The 15568-nt window shown below is 59.0% G+C and overlaps 1 protein-coding gene across 2 annotated transcripts; it reads right to left on the reverse strand.

Moving 5' to 3' along the window:
• Positions 1-4041: 4041 nt before the first annotated feature.
• Positions 4042-13061, reverse strand: LOC102946998 (cytochrome b-245 light chain). Of its 2 annotated transcripts, none has more exons than XM_037877748.2 (6): positions 12840-13061; positions 9044-9113; positions 8141-8215; positions 6661-6744; positions 5400-5481; positions 4042-4623 (listed from the first exon to the last, which is right to left on the reverse strand). In XM_037877748.2, the coding sequence occupies exons 1-6, from the start codon at positions 12895-12897 to the stop codon at positions 4420-4422; spliced, it is 573 nt and encodes a 190-aa protein (XP_037733676.1). In that variant the 5' UTR covers positions 12898-13061; the 3' UTR covers positions 4042-4419. The 2 variants fall into 2 exon arrangements, with proteins under 2 accessions (XP_037733676.1, XP_043382152.1); XM_043526217.1 differs by lacking the exon at positions 12840-13061 and adding an exon at positions 9544-10039.
• Between the last annotated feature and the right edge of the window lie 2507 nt (positions 13062-15568).

A 15568-nucleotide genomic window follows, 5' to 3' on the forward strand; every position in this document is an offset into this window, starting at 1 on the left:
GGCAGGTAGCTGGGCTCCTGGCTGTCAGCCCCAGCAGAGGGGCTCCCAGCAGGAGCTTCCCCTTCCCAGCTCTGGTTCTGACAGCCCAGCTGTGACCCTGCACTGGGCTCAATTTCACAGCAAGGGGTCTGCCAGCTGTGAAATTGACAAGAATGTCAGTTTCACAGCTGCTATTATTTCACATTACCTCTCTGGCTCCCAAGGGTGGGAGCCCAGGGAACGGAGCCCTCACCTCCCCCCTGGGGCCAGCTGACAGCCTGAGCCGGAGCCGAAATGTGGAATAATACACTCCCTGCTGTGAAATGGAAGCCCACGAGGGTTCATCGCTGGGCTGTCAGCACTGGGCCGGGGTGGGCGGGGGGCAGGTGGGGAGCTGGGGGGGAGGAAGGGGGAAGGGCTCAGGCTGTTGGGGTGGGCGGGCCCAGTTGTGAGCTGGTGCCCACCTGACAGCTTTGTAGGGTGACCAGACAGCAAGTGTGAAAAATCGGGCCTGGGGTGGGGGGTAAGAGGAGCCGATATAAGAAAAAGACCCAAAAATTGGGACTGTCCCTATAAAATCAGGATATCTGGTCACCCTACAGCTTTGGGGGGGAGGGGCGGGGGGGGGGAAACAGCTGTGAGCTCAGTGCCTACAGCTGAGGCTATCAGTCCCTGGGCTGCCAGGCTCCAGCTGTCAGCCCCCTCCCCCCAACACTGCCCCACGTCAGCGTTCCTGGTGAGGCCGCACACTGCCACCAGAAGTAACAAGTGTGGCTGTGACCCACCACGGTAATTACTGCCGTGGCTGTACGGTGACGTACTTTAGCCAAGCCCCGAGCCGGCGATCCATACCGGGACGTGTCAGGGTCCAGAGCAACAGCTGGCGTGGCTGACCTGCCAGCCCGGAGCTGCCATCCAGAGCTGCCCGGTATCACGTGCACCTCAACAAACACCACAATCCCCCCCTCTTCGTGGCACGCGCGTTTGGCCCAAGCAGGACGCATACGGGATCAGCACCTCGGGCGGCCAGCCGAGCGCGCTATAAAAATGAGACGTGTGTTTTGTAGCTCCACGCAGTTTCCACAGGCTCTGGGTTTTGTTTCTGCTTGGGCAGCTGACGCAGAACGGGGCCAGACTGCGGCAGGCATGGGCGCGCTGTTCCCCGAAACAGGTCACGGGCCTGCCTCGCACCCACCGGGCCCTTTCGGCTGGCGTGGTTTACACACCGGACCATGTTGCTTTGACGTGTCTGCTGGCGATGGCCCCAAAACCCGGTGTGGTGCTGGCCTTTGGGGGTGGGGGGGAGGTGATAGGACAGACCATGCAGCGCCAGCCGCTTCGCCTGGGATGTCCTCGTGCCCGGCTTTCAGGTGCTGCTGGGGGCCTTGGGCAAGCGTCACTGTCACTGTCATGCCGAACCAGGTTTTTCTTGTTCGGGCTAGAGGCCCAGAGGGCATTCGGCGCCCGACACCTCAGTGTCTAAATCCCAGAATCAGGCCCCACTGGGCTTCGCAAACCCCACGCTCAGCAGCCACTGCACATCGTAGGCCCCCTAAAGCCACATGGCTCCGCCGGGTCTGTCTCGGCGCGTGTGTGGTGCAGCCTCGTGCCCAGCTGGCCAGACATGAAGCCCGAGGATGGATGCCCCCCCACACACACACACCCACCCCCGAGTCACCCATGGGGCCCTGAGCTGCTATCTGCACTCATAGCTCACCTACAGGCATGGGCTCCCGCAGCTGCAGGCCCGCTGGCGGGCGGGGGCAGCCTCCCCCATGACTCAACCCAGGGTTAGGGTACGCAGCTGGGTCTCATGCCCCCCCCCCCCCTCGGTGTGAAAGGGAGGAAGGGTTTGAAGTGGCCTCTGAGCCCCCCCCCCGCCCCACTGCCCCAGTACAATAGCTGCAAGGGGGCAGCCTGGAGGAGCCGCAGGGCAGCACACCCCCGAGCCCAGCGAGTAGGGCACCAACTGGAGATGGGGGGCTGAGCCCGTCCGGCGGGGAGGGGAGTTAACCGGGGTGCTCCCACCGTACACCCCACCCACTGGGCTAAATGCTAAGAGGCTGGTGCTGGTGCGGCAAAGGAGGACAGGACCCTCGGCACTACGCAAGGGGGCAGCCCGCACCCCAATCTCCCAGAGAGCAGCAGGGCTTCGCGCCCACCCCGCTATCACCCCCCTGGCTGGCTCAGGCAGCTCCCCGCTCAGCGCGCTGGTTTTCGCGACTCACTCTATGAGCCCCGTCTCTCCCCAGTCCTTCTGTAGGCACCTAGGCCCCTCACTCTGGCATCGTGCATGTCAGCGATCGTCTAGGGCATCCCTGGGCCCAGCGGCCTTTGCAACACAGCCCAGGACCAGCCAAGAGCAGCCCCCACTGTGCTAGGACGCTGTACAGACAGTAGCAGACAGCTTTCCCCCACCCCCCAACTGCTGACCTGTTAACTAAGCCTGGTGTCTACGCGTGTGACTCTGAGGCAGGTACAGGTACCCCGCAGGCCAGAGCCAACAGTGCCGCGGCACCATGACTGGGTGCGTAGCCAGCCCACAGTGCTGGGGCAGCGCTGCATGGGTCACAGGCCAAACCCCTGGCCCCCCCAGGCTCTGTCACACCACCTGCTGCGTGAGCCCTTCCTGGCACGGTCCGGGCCGCGATGGAACAGACCTGGTGCAACCACGACACGCACAATGGTGCAACTTGAGCATGGAGCGCTGGCACACCTGGAAGCAGGGGCGAGCGGGTTGAGGTCAGGAATGGGGTACACAACTGCTGCAGGCCAGCCCTGCCTGGGCGAGGGGAGGACAGGCTAGGCCAGGGAGAGAGCCTGGGGTGATTCATGTCTCGGGCCCTGATTGACGCAAGGAGAGGAGACACTAGCTGCCTTGGGGGAAGGCAGAAACCCGGCTCATTTCCTCCTGGGCCATGGTGCTGTTCACCTTCCGGACATCGGTGCCGACCCAGGGTCTGGGTGGGGGAATCCACTGCCCCCCCCCAGCCCGATGTGCCCAAGGCGGCTGCGACGTGCCAGCCGTTCAGTGCCCCGTCTGAACGTAGCAACCAGGGGCTAGCACGGCTATGCCCTTGCAGACACTAGCCCCACATGGGTGCAAACTGGCCCTTGGGGGCCACGGGCTGGCTGCCCTCCCCTCCATGGCTCCTATTGCCTGTCCACCATCCGTCCTGGGCCCAGAGGACATCAGCCAGCCCCTCACCCCAGCACCCTCACTGCCCACATGGGATGGGGGCAATCCTACCACCTGCCCACCCACCCCCAGGGCTGCCCCTGCCCTCACAGCTGGAGCTGCCCTGGCTGAATAGCACCAGCAAGCGCACAGCGCCCCCTGCAGTCCAGAACCACAAATTCAGCCAGACTCTGACCCTACCCACGACTCAGCCCCAGCAAGCACCTGGGATTGGGGGACCCCCCGCCCCCAGCTCAGGCCCCAGGGGAAGCTCAGCTGCCTCTGGCGCTCACCTCTCAGGGGGCTGAGGAAGGACCCCTTCCTCCCTGGACCTGACTCCTTGACCCCCATCCCAGCACCAGCCCCCACCCAACTCTCTGCCTCCCCACCCACCCCCAGCCCCATCAGGCAGCCAGCAGAGGAGGAGGGTGAGCCTGGGGTCCCCAGCCAGCACTGGAGCTGGGTGGTAGAGACACCCCCTGCAGGAACCACTCCACCTCCTCACAGCACCCCCTGCCCCACCCAGAGATCCCCTTGGATGCTGGCTTCCCCCAGCAGCCAGACGATGGCAGCGGTCCACACCGCGTCCCTGCTCCTGCCCCAGGGATCTTGCCCCCGGAGCTGCCCTGGCAGGCTGAAAAGGGCTCTCCTTGTAACCCGTCCTTTGAGGCTAGCCATGCTGAGAGCGGCTGGTGCCTGAGAAGAGGTAGACGAGGCGTGGATGGGATGCCCTGGTACCAGAGGGGGATGGGGCAGGGTCCGGGCATCTCAGCACTGCCAGAACAACATGGCAAGGTGGAAAATGCAAGGCCTGGGGGGTCCTGCCTGCTTGCACCCCCTCTCCCAGCCAGTCACAGCCCCCTCCCGTGCAGTGAGATCAGAGATCGTGTCACTTGTTTTATTACAGTATCAAAAGGAGACAATCCACTGAAGTGCTGCCCTTCAGCACGACCACGCACCCATACAGGGGAGGGGCCCAGCAGGAGACAGCTGCCCCCCCACCCCCACATGGGCAGAGTGGGCCCCACAGCCCTCCACCGTGCAAAGGAACACCGAGGCTGCCGGGCTCTGTGACACCGGGGGGTCCTGAGCAGGCTCTAGTGTGAAGGGGTGATGGGGCTCTAGAGCTGGGGAGGGGGGAGGGGGGGAACTGGCTGTCCAGGGGGATGGGGAGCAGGCTGGACCCCGGGAGGGAGCATCGGTGAAGGGGGCAACAGGCTACGGAGCTGGCAGTGGGGCGCCCGGCTGCAGACAGAGCGTGCTCAGCGCCCGACTCCCCCGACCTCAATGGTGACCGGGATGGGATTTTCCTGGCTGGCCTCCTCCGCGGGCTGCTTCTTGCGCGTTTCTGGGGGCGGCCGCGGCGGGGGCATGGTGGGGGGCTGCTTGATGGTGCCTCCTCCCACCTGCGGCCGCTCCTGGGGCTTCTGCTCGATGGGGTTCCACTCCTCGCCGCGGATCGCAGCCTGCAAAGCAGCCCCCACAGGGCAGTGAGAGCCGAGTCACCCCTTTCCCAGCCAGCCCTCCCCTCCAGAGAGCCTCCCTCCGGCCCAGAGCAGAAGCAATGATGTTAGGAACCCGTCCACACAGCTATCACCCCCACCCCCACCATCTCCCATTCACACAACGGGCACTCCTGCTGGCCAGCCTAACTCTAGACGGACCCTGGAGGTGTTCAGGGATCCAGAGTGCTCAGCATTCCAGTTAGCCAGCAGGGGGCACTCAGCGCCTGGCAGAGAAACGTCTCTGTCAGACCGAGGGAAAGCAAAGGAGGCGGTGGCCTTGGGGTTGTATTACACCTGACACCCTGCCAGCTCTGTACAAATATTAACTAATTAACCCCTCGTGGGGGACTGTAGCTAAACACCATCCAGTTTGTTGATGGGGAAACCGAGGCACACACCGATCAGGTGGGAAAGCCATGGCAGCTAGGATGCGAACCCAGGAGTCCCAGTCGCCTGCTCTAAACACTAGCCCCAGAAATGGAACCCAGGAGTCCTGCCTCTCTCATGCTCTAACCACTAGACCACACCACTGGGGGGCAAATAAATTCCTGTCAACTATATCCATGGTTAAAGCAGAAGCAAACAAAAGGTGATTAAAGGCATCACGCAGGGTGAGTAGAAAGGCAGACGCTGCCTGGTGCCATTCTCAGAAAACCAAGCCACCAAGCGCCTGATCTGTAGAAATAAGGCCCGAGGGGGCTAACAAGGTCGGTGAGTTGACAGCACTGGGCACTTACCAATAAATAGATGGCACTTGCTATGCCCAAACACGCCGTGCCCAGAATGGTGGATAACAGGAAACCCGCCGGCACTGCAAGACTGAGACAGAGAGAGATTTAACTCCAACAAAAACCTTTGCTGACAAGCCTCCAAATAAATTAGGAGCAAAGGCTTGTGGGCAACGCACGGGGAAGCGGGTTCTCTCTGTGGCTTCTGATGCGTTCTGCAGAATCCAGGCTTTCGTTTACCCAGAAATCAAACGTTTCCTCAGCTGGCGAGTCAAATCCCTGGTTCTCTCTGTGGCTGGCCAGACAAAAAGAGCCTGTCTGCCATGGGGGAGATGGCGCCTGGCACAGGGGGCACAGGGACAGGCTGGGTAGGGTGCCAACCCCAAACCTCCAGTGTGGGTTTAGCAGGAACAGTTCGCTGCCCACTCCTGGCTTCTCCCTGCTGCAACCTTTGGGGGATGGGAGCAGACTCTCCTCCACGGGCTCAGAACCAAACCCGAGGCCAGACAGCTGCCAAGCCCCGCAGGCAACCCGGAAGAATTCCCGAGCGGGCAGAGCAGGCCGTTTACACATAAACTCCCTGTGAACTGAAGCTGGGGAGACGCCCACCGTTGACATCCAGGAGGCAGGAACGGATACGGAAACCAGCCCCTGCCGAGAGCAAAGGGTGGCTTCCCATCACCAAATCAATGAAACCGTCTCACGCGTCCCATTCTGAAGCCTTGCAGAGCACATCCCAAACTCCATGCAACGCACACAGCCCCACTGAAGTGCAGCCACCTCTGGGGTGGAGGGCAGCAGTCCACGGGGGCACTCTGTGCTGCGTAACAGCAGGGGAAAGGGAAAACTTTGGGCCAGATCCCGGGGGGAACCCTGCTTGAAAACAAAAAGTGTTTTTGGCCAGGGCACACAGGCACTCTCATTCACTCAGAGCAGTCATGGGCTCGGATCGATGTTGAAAGGGTGAGGGTTACACTGACCCTATGGGGATCTCACCCTATGGTGAGCGGGGATTAGGGATTTCAAACCTGGTGCTTACGGAGTGAAGCCATCCCCTCTGGCTATGCACACCCCCTCAGCCCGAGCCAGGCTGGGCCTCACTCGGGATCAGGGATGTGTGTATTGAGTATTGAGACATGGTTAAACGTAACCCCGGGTAGGACTGGCAGTGGCTGCGGTTTGCGTCTGGGATCAGACTAAGGGATAAAGCAGGGAGCCCTCGCTCAGCAGAGATCACACACACCCCCCCTGGGATGCCAGCCGGACTTACGCAGCATGCAGGATGGCCCGGACGTAGTAATTCCTAGTGACGGGCCCAAAAACCTTCACCACAGCTGTCAGGTACTTCTGGCCACTGCATTGGGTGGAGAGAGAGAGCACACGGGGCGGGGAGAGAGGGGGGGTCAGAAAGGCATGGGATTCCTACAGAGGATGGGGCACATGACACAGAAGGGCACCCTCCCTCCGCTCCAGATCACATGCCCCAATCTGCCCTGTGCCTCACCCCTCCCTCTCCCCCTCTATCCTGATCAGGATCTAACATGCTCACCCAGGCAGTGGAAAACATTGTGGGAGCGCAGAAGTCTCCCCTGACCTGATCACCAAAGTCTAGCGAACAGGGCAGTGACCAGCGGTCCCTGGCACTCTGAGGATCTGAACTGCAACAGGACAGCCAGACAAGGCAGAGAAAACTCTGCTGCTATGGAGGGGGTTAGCACTCTGGACACGAGACTGCGATACCCAGAGAGCCGAGCCCAGTTCGGCCACTCCAGCTCCCTTACGACTTCCTCTCCAGAAGAGTCCCTCCAGCTATGAATTTCAGGGCCACGGCTGCATTTTGGGCTTTTTAACCCCAGCCAAGCCATGCGTCACTGCCATGGAAACGCCCCACTGCTGGCAGGGTGAGACCTTATCTAGCACGCCATCCTGCTGGTGGAATAAAGCTGTTCAGCCACGTGTCAAAACCCCCATACTGCTCGGAGATTCTCCTGTAATTCAGTCTGGAGACGTGGGCTGTTGGAGCAGGAAGAGGCATGTTTTGGCCCTTCTAGGCCTGAAGAACAAAGCAATTGCCAGACTGGATCTGATCAGAGGAACAATAACCTGTCTTCCACCAACACTAACTGCTTCAGAGGAAGGGATGAGAAACTCCATTGTGGGCATTAAGGATCACCCCATCCAGAGGGGGGAGAGTTCCTTCCTAACTCTTGTCAGTGAGTTGCTGGCCAGCGCCCTGAAGCATGAGGATTTATCGGGTTTTATCCAATCTAATCTAACCATGGATGCTCCTTTCAAGCCTGCCCATGTCAAAATCCCTTTTTAGGACCCTGCTAAGATGTTGGCCTTAATATCATGTTGCAGTGAGTTCCACAGATTACTTATCCATGGCTTAAGACACCATCTCTTTTCCTCAGCTTTGAGCACATTGCCTCCGCTCTCCATTCCATTTCATTGCCAGGAGGGGCTGCAACACGAGGGGTCAGTTTGGGCCTGGACTGAAAGCCAGAAAATCCCCTTTGCGAGGGGGGGGAGGGATAGCTCAGTGCTTTGAGCATTGGCCTGCTAAACCCAGGGTTGTGAGTTCAATCCTTGAGGGAGCCATTTAAGGATCTGGGGCAAAAATTGGGGATTAGTCCTGCTTTGAGCAGGGCGTTGGACTAGATGACCTCCTGAGGTCCCTTCCAACCCTGATATTCTATGATCAACCCCACCCCACACGCAGCTGGAGGTGAAGGCAGGGGAGTACTTACCATCTCTCCATGGTGGAGCCCTTTTTCCGCTTCCCCCGGGGGTACTCCAGCAAGCAGACGAAGACCCCGGCCGCTCTAAGAGGACCAGTCAAGGAAAATAGCTTCCCAGTGCCCCCACCCCCTTGGTCTATGCAGCACAGACCCACGAGGTCAGGAGAAGCCTTTTTCAGACTCCCTCTGGCATTCGCTGCCTGGATGGGACCTTGACTCCAGCATCCACCCTGGGGAGCTTCTGCTGCCAGCTGCAGCAGCCTAGGGCGGGCCGGTGCAGATCAGCCCATCAAATCCAGGATCCCACCTGTGGCCATGGACAATGCCTGATTTCCAGAGGGAGACAAGAAAAAGCCCATAATGTTGGCCAGCTAAGCAATGCCAGGCAGAGGGTAACAACAGCTGACTGACCCCAGCAGGGGGCAGGGAAGGGAGAGAGGAGAGGCGTTTGCCCCTGCCAAGGTGAGGATTGGATACCCCGGCTCTAGCACACAGAACCACAGAGGTTATTAACCCGCAGACAAATTCCCAGCCTCATTACAAACCCAGCCACAGCAGCTGGGCAGTTCATCGCTTAGACTGCGGAACTCGGCTAGCCAGTTTCACTGTTTGTTTATAGTAAGGTCCACTTCCGGGTTCCCATACACTGGCCCCAAAATGGCTGCTTTTGGGTTTCTAGTCCCTGAGGGGGGAGGGGCTGAAATGCCCCACCCCAGGCTCTTCATTTTGACTTTGTGACGTTGCAAAAGCTTTTCCAGCGACTCTCAACCTCCCGACAGCCGAGCCATTTGTGGGCACCCTTTTAAACCACGGCTGTGCTGAGCAAAGCCAGGAAGCGGCAGCCTCCGGAGATCTTCGCCAGCCAGATGTCTGGGGAGCCTGGGGACAGATGGCAGTTCTGGAAGAGGATACATGGCATAGGCAGCAAACTGCCACCCTTTGAACTGAGCAGCCACTGCCACAATCCCTCCCGTCACTAGAACTAGGAGGCAAGGGAGAGAGAGAGGACGTTACTAAACCCGACTGAACATCCCCACACTCTGTCCGAGTGGTACCCAAGAGCTGATCTCCTCTGAGCCCGGAACAGGCTCTGACCCCATGTTCCTCTGCTCTAGAGCAATAGTTCATCCCAGGTCTAGCCATGCACTGAGCACCCCACACGCCCTGGCGGGTAGTTTCTGTCTATTTATAGAGACACAGTTCTCATGCACGAGAGAAATAGCCCCCCACACACCATACAACCTCAAACCACCCCCGCTGCTGCTCCCCGCCCAGCCAGTATCACGCCACAGACGGAGCCTGGGTAAGATTTTAAATCAAAACCTTTCCCTGGGAGGTAAGAGCTGGAAACAGGATCCAGCCTGCAATTCACACAGCGAGAGCACAGACAACCCCTCCCAGCAAGGACACACCTGCCCTGTCACAGCAGCTGGCACCTGAATCTGCCAGACAGCAGCAGCCTGGCCGGGCATTTTCGCATTGCCCTAAAGCAGAGCCAGTGTTCAAGGCGTGGTCCCCTGTGAAGGGCAAGCGCCCACCGGCAAGCTGGCCAGTAATGCAGCTCTCACTCTGGCCAAGCCAGCCCAGAGGCGGCTTTTTAAAAACCACAGCTAGTGCACCTGTGACGCCCATCTTGCTCTTTCCCATCAGCCAGGACAGGAGTGGGAGCAGAGGGACAGAAGTTGCCTGGCTCTGTAGTCACTGGACTAGACAATGGCCAGCATATTTGGCATGAAAGCCCAGACCCAGCCAGAGAGGAGGGTTTAGGTCTAAGGGAGGTCGTGCTACTCTCAGAGGCAGGCCCAAAGTTAAGAAACTTCCTTGTTTCCTGCGCAGCCCGTCACATTCTTTCCTTGCTTAAAAAAACCCCACAAATGCAGCCTTGACATTCTCGAAGCCTCTAGCAGAGGCGATTAACCCTGAAGCACAGCATCTGCTGCAGGGAGAGATTTCTAGCTGACCAGACCAAACAGCCCCGCTGCCAGGATCCGTTCACTGGATTCGGTTCCTTTTAGACTAACAGACGCCTCGGGACTTTCCGTGTCCAAACAGGAAAAAATAAGCCCAAAGGGTCCAAGTCTCAATAAGTAGCTTCATCTACCCCCACCCCCATCTTCAACCCTCTCTCACCCACCCCAAGACATGGCCCGACTTGTGAGCCTTAAATGCAATGCCCCCCATTGCCTGTTTTGGGGCCTCTCTTTTAACTCTTTAGGCGTGTCTAATTTACCACAGTTACCACAGCAAATCCCACAACTCAGATAATAACATGCACACATCGCTAATTAGGCGCCAGCCACTAATTAGGCACACTGCCATGCATAATTACCCAGATAGCAGGTGTAAGGATTAAAAGCCAAGTGCTCTAACCATGCCTGCTTCAGGCCGTAAACCAAATCCTAAGTGATGGGTGGAGAAGCAGCCTTCCCTGCAGACAGGCTAGTCCCTCACGGCCTGCTACAAGTCACCTTGCACCTTGTGCTGAAGCATCTGGAGCTGGCCACTGCCAGAGACAGGTTCCCAGACCAGCTGGACCCTGCGTTTGACCCAGACTGGCAATTCCTACGTGCCAAGCCCACGAGACGTGTATTTTGCATGCAGCATTGCACATTCGCATTTATAAACTGGCCACTTGTGGGTTTGATTTCCAGGCTGGTGCTGGCCTGGCAGCTCCCAGCTCCTTCATTTATCCACAGCTACCTTGCTCTGCACTCACGTCCCCATCAGCACAAGCTGGAGGCACCAGCCACGGAGGTGGCAGGAAACACAGGGTACACCTACCCCCCAGTCGGGAGGCGGACTGCAGCGTGCGTAGGTAGAACTGAGCTATCTTAGATGGAGCCAGCTCACTAAAACTAGCAGGGTGGCAGCGGCATGGGGTAGATGCCCCAGTACGTACCCAGGCAGGACAGTACGTGGGTGGCTAGCCCATGATACCGGCCCCCCTCACCCCCCAGACATACTGCTAGTTTTAGCAAGCCAGCTCAGGTCTGCCTACCCTCTCAACTGCAGGGAAGACCTACCCTGAAGGTGAAATCCCAGTGCCAGCAAAGTCAGCAGGAGTTTTGCCACTGACTTCAATGGGCCCAGAATTTCACACCCAGAGGCCAGTCTTTCCAGCTACTGGTTTTAACCCTCACTGCCAGTATGGGTGCCAGACTGACAGTGGATTTCGTGATGACCAGCTGTCCACGGGAACTAGACCGTAATGAAACTTGGTGGCTACAATCACCTGATGGTAACGACATCCCGTAACCAAGAAGCAAAAGGCTCCCCCATCTCATTCCTCTCTTCCAACCGGACCTCCCAGCCACTCGCTCGCTCTCTACTTCCAGTGAGTTCCCCAACTACCGAAGGGGCTCAATGGTGCCATAATGTAGTTAGGTTCTTCTCTCTGGACGGCAGCTAAGCAAAGTTCGCAGTCAAGTCATGGCTGGGGGGTAAGAAGCTGAGGTGCCGGCAAGGCAGATCGAGATAATTTAGACACTGGAGCGGTGGTTCTCAACCTGCGGCCTGTGGGCCACTTGTAGCCCAGTCAGCACACAGCTGCGGCCCATGTGACACCCTCAGGGCCATACAGGTCATATTGGATGCGGCCCGCAATGATAAATAGGTTGAGAACCGCTGCCCTGGAGGGATCCCAAATCCTAGCTCAAGAACACTTTGGAAGAAAAAAACCCCTGTACAAACTCTCTTCCCACAGGACTCAGCCCCGCGCCATGTGTCAAACGGAGGCCTGGCTCCACTTCGAAACGTTACCACATCCCTGTGTTGGCGAGGGGGGTCGTTCGCAGTGCGAATGCTGTTATCCCAGGATAAAGGTGCCGGAGCAGTAGGGTGATTTATTTCCCTTCCTGCCCAGGAAAGCGATTCCGGTTTCAAGCACCTTTATCCTGGGATAACTGCATTCAGGTTAGGGGGCTGAACGGCAGCTCTCTCATATGAGCAAGTCCCCAGAGAAACCCAGTTTACTTGGGTCTCTATAGAGAAGTGAAGTTGGTGGCGCAGGCCCCGTACCCACCCTGCAGAGGGAGTTTTCATGAGACGCTAATCAGGCCAATGAAAGAGACTCGTTAAGCAAGAGGAGAAGAGAAGAAAAACAGCCCGGCTGCTTCCTTCCCCTTTTTATTTTCTTTTCACTTCCTCAACCTCAGCCCCAGCCACTGGGGATGCCTAGAGCTGCAGGGTGATGGGTGCTAGCCCAGGCCCCCTGAGGCTGGTACTGGGGGGGGGAGGCTGGGTCCCCAGTGAGGAACAGCCGTTTGGGAAATGCAAGGACGAGGAGTGGGCTTTGCTCACAGACCCTGCAGGGCACAGAGGCTCCCTCCCCCCACCAGGAATGACCCTGGGGCAAGGCAGCCACTTCAGATCTTCTCTTAAACCCTACGTCCCCCCCAGCCCCACAGCTCCCTGCCCACTGCCAGCCCTATCCTCCCATACCCCCCTTCCTACTCCCTTCTCCACCCCACCCCCAGGCCCCCTTAGCCCAGTTCTCACCCCCAGATCCCACCTACTCTCCATCTCCCCCCAGCTCAGCTCCCCTAATCCCCAACTGCCCCCAGCCCCCCTCCTCCTCCAACCCCCTATCGATCCCCACCCAACTCCCCCCAATCACCCTCCAGCTCCCTTCTCCCCCCCCACCGCCCCCACCCCGCCCCGCCCCCCTCCCGCAGCCCCCCGGTGGCCCCCAGCGCCCCGCCCGACTCACTGAGCCCGGAGGCCAGCGCCTGCTCGTTGGCCCACATGGCCCACTCGATGCGCCCCATAGCTGCGCTGCTCCGGCCGGGGACACACTGCGCCCCACCGCCGGGGGACGGGCCCGCCTCCGCCGCTGGCCACACCCGCCGGGGCCGGGGCAGGGACCGGCCCGCCCCCAGCCCAGCCGCGGGCGCGGGCGATCCGGCTCTCGGGCCCTGGCCCGGCGGGGGAGCCCGGCGCGTCGCTGCCCGCTGCCTCGGAGGCTTTAAAACCCGCCTTCAAAGGAGGGAGCGGGCCCGGGGAGGCGCCAGCGGCGGGCCCCCGGCTCTGCAAACAGCCCGGCACCCGCCCCCAGCGCGGGGAAGGGCAGGGCTCAGCCAGCCCCCGGCCACACCGGGGAAACTGAGGCACAGACCTGAAGCGACTGCAGGCTTTCAGCCAGCCACCTGCAGGGGGTCTGGAAGGGATCCCCCCCCCTTCTGGGTTTTGGGGTTTTTATTTTTAATCTCCTTCCTCTGAAGCATCAGAGATTGCCAGGGCTGGAGACGGGACCACGGGGCAGGGAGGGCCGGGGCTGGAGATGGGACAGGGAGGGCCCAGGTCAGACTGGCGGTGTTTTCACCTTCCTCTGCAGCATGTGGGTGCAAGTCACTTGCCAGAATTATCTAGGCGTATCACATCTTCCTGCCCCTGGGGAGGCCTCAGGAACTAGTGCACCTCGCTCACTCCCAGATTGTCCCCGCCCCCCCCCCGTACACTGGTCCATTTCGGTTGTTGTGTTTAGGGCGTGGGTGGGGGCAGTGGTCCCTTCGGGCATGAAACGCTCTGACTGTATGACCCAGCATCACTCGTGGAGTCAGCACTAGGACTGGGCCCGGATCCAGCCCTCTGGACTTGCAGGGCCTCATCTAACCTTTAGGTCGACCTTCCTCAGGTAGGGAGCAACAGGGGAAAGCACGTTGCTTAGAGGGCACATTCCTTATTACGGGAGCTTAAAAGGCCCTTGTGCTCTTTGCATTCATCAGAAACTGGGTGCAGCTTAGGAGCTGTGACCCTAAGGGCCAGACAGCTTGGCAGAAGGACAAGGATGCAGGGCTATCTACCGCACTCCTACAGAGCTTTTCATGAGGAGATCTCGCAGCACTTGACCTAAGGAGGTTAAAGCTGGGGAAACTGAGGCACAGAGAGGCAAAGGGACCTGCCCTCACTCACAAAGCATGGCAGTGGCAGAGCAGGGACTGAACTCGGGTTCTCTGCAGGCCCAGCCCTGCTCACCCAAAGCAGCTGAGGGAGAATCGCTTCAGTCAGGCCCTGACAGCTGCGATACACTTCACAAGAGAGCCATGCGACCCAGGGGAGTTAACAGAGGCTGTGGAATCATGGCAAGCAGAGGCAACTGCTGCCCTGTTCCCCTTCTCTAGACGGGTGGGGAATGAGAGGAAGGCTGCTGCGTGGCCAGACCCTGCTCCTGCTCTGCGGGTCAGGCACCAGGCAAGACCCTTGGGCCCACCCTGAAATGCTTTCACTCAAGCCTCTGGCTACAGAGCCCAGCCTAGGCTCTGCAAGCCACAGCTGAAGGGGTCCCGGCTGCGATCAGTCGGTGAGGAACCTGATCCATGTCCTCATGGCTGTGGGTTGACAAAGGCAGTTCCTCCTTGCCCCCCAGCCGGCAAAGGCCATCTGACCCCAATGCTCCCTTTGTCTTATCCCCCAACCCCTGATTTACAGCAAACATTTCCTGTCTCCTCCCTTCTTAGATCACCCACTTTCCTCCCGGGCCAGCGAGATCGCTGCTGCCCCAGGCCTTCGAGATACCCCCATACAAAGGCATCAGGCAAAGCTCTATGGTCTACACCCATTTCTGGGCCTGTCCCTTCAACTTTTACTCTACCCAGGAGGTGACGCAACCCCCCTCAAACGTTACCGCACTGAAATCCCAAGTCCCCCTGAACTTCTGAATGAGCAACCCTATTTCTATAGCAACCCTCCCCCCAGAGCTTCCGCCAAACGGGGGGATTTCATCAGGGTCAAATAGGTCTCAAGCACAGCAGAGAAGAGCAACCAAGGTGCTGGAATGAACTATGACAAAGGGCTTTAAAAAACAAAACAAAAACCAACCAACCAACCAGGTCGCCTGTAGCCAAATTCCTCATGAGTAAGCAGGCTCTGCCAGACAGCAGAAGGGTCTCGGGGAGGAGGAGCTATGGGACGTTCGGAAAAGATTCTGAACAATAAAGCTGCTCGAACTGCTGGATACGACCTGCCTTCCAGTTCAAGTGCTGTAGTGGCTGTCCCCGCACCAGTGATCACTCACCCACCTCTGAAATGCAGCTGCCTCGGGGTGGAACACTGCAGCTGCTGAGCAGCACACAGCACCAGCATGGGGGGGGGGGGTGTTTTTAAGAGGGGAAGTGAAGAATAACTCCTACAACTGGACCCGCAGAAGGGAATAGGAGGGTAGCCAGAAAGTAACCAGAATTTGCCCCAGATACCAGGGCTCTTATGCCAAACATTTGCTAAAATAGCTGTGGAATCACAATGGAAAGAAACGAGCCTACATGCATGGTGGGACTGGACTGGTTAGGGCTGCTAATGTAATGTAGGAATGTAATCTACCTGCTTCATTTCCAGCCTCTTCTTGGACAACACCCTCTCCCCCATCCCTCTGGGTGTCTCCCGCTGGATCTTAACAAGTCGAAGGGGGGGGGGGGTATGTAAAAAACTGAGCAGACACACTCC

The sequence above is a fragment of the Chelonia mydas genome, chromosome 12, assembly GCF_015237465.2.
Source record: "Chelonia mydas isolate rCheMyd1 chromosome 12, rCheMyd1.pri.v2, whole genome shotgun sequence".
Taxonomy (NCBI): domain Eukaryota; kingdom Metazoa; phylum Chordata; order Testudines; family Cheloniidae; genus Chelonia; species Chelonia mydas.

Bases quoted from the DNA above. Each gene is read 5' to 3' on its own strand.
- LOC102946998 (XM_043526217.1), bottom strand. From the start codon at position 9,778: ATGGGAAAGAGCAAGATGGGCGTCACAGGTGCACTAGCTGTGGTTTTT. The intron at 5,482-6,660 runs GTAAGTCCGGCT...TCTCTGTCTCAG, and splicing joins CGGGCCATCCTGCATGCTGC to TCTTGCAGTGCCGGCGGGTT. The intron at 4,624-5,399 runs GTAAGTGCCCAG...GCTGCTTTGCAG, and splicing joins CAAGTGCCATCTATTTATTG to GCTGCGATCCGCGGCGAGGA.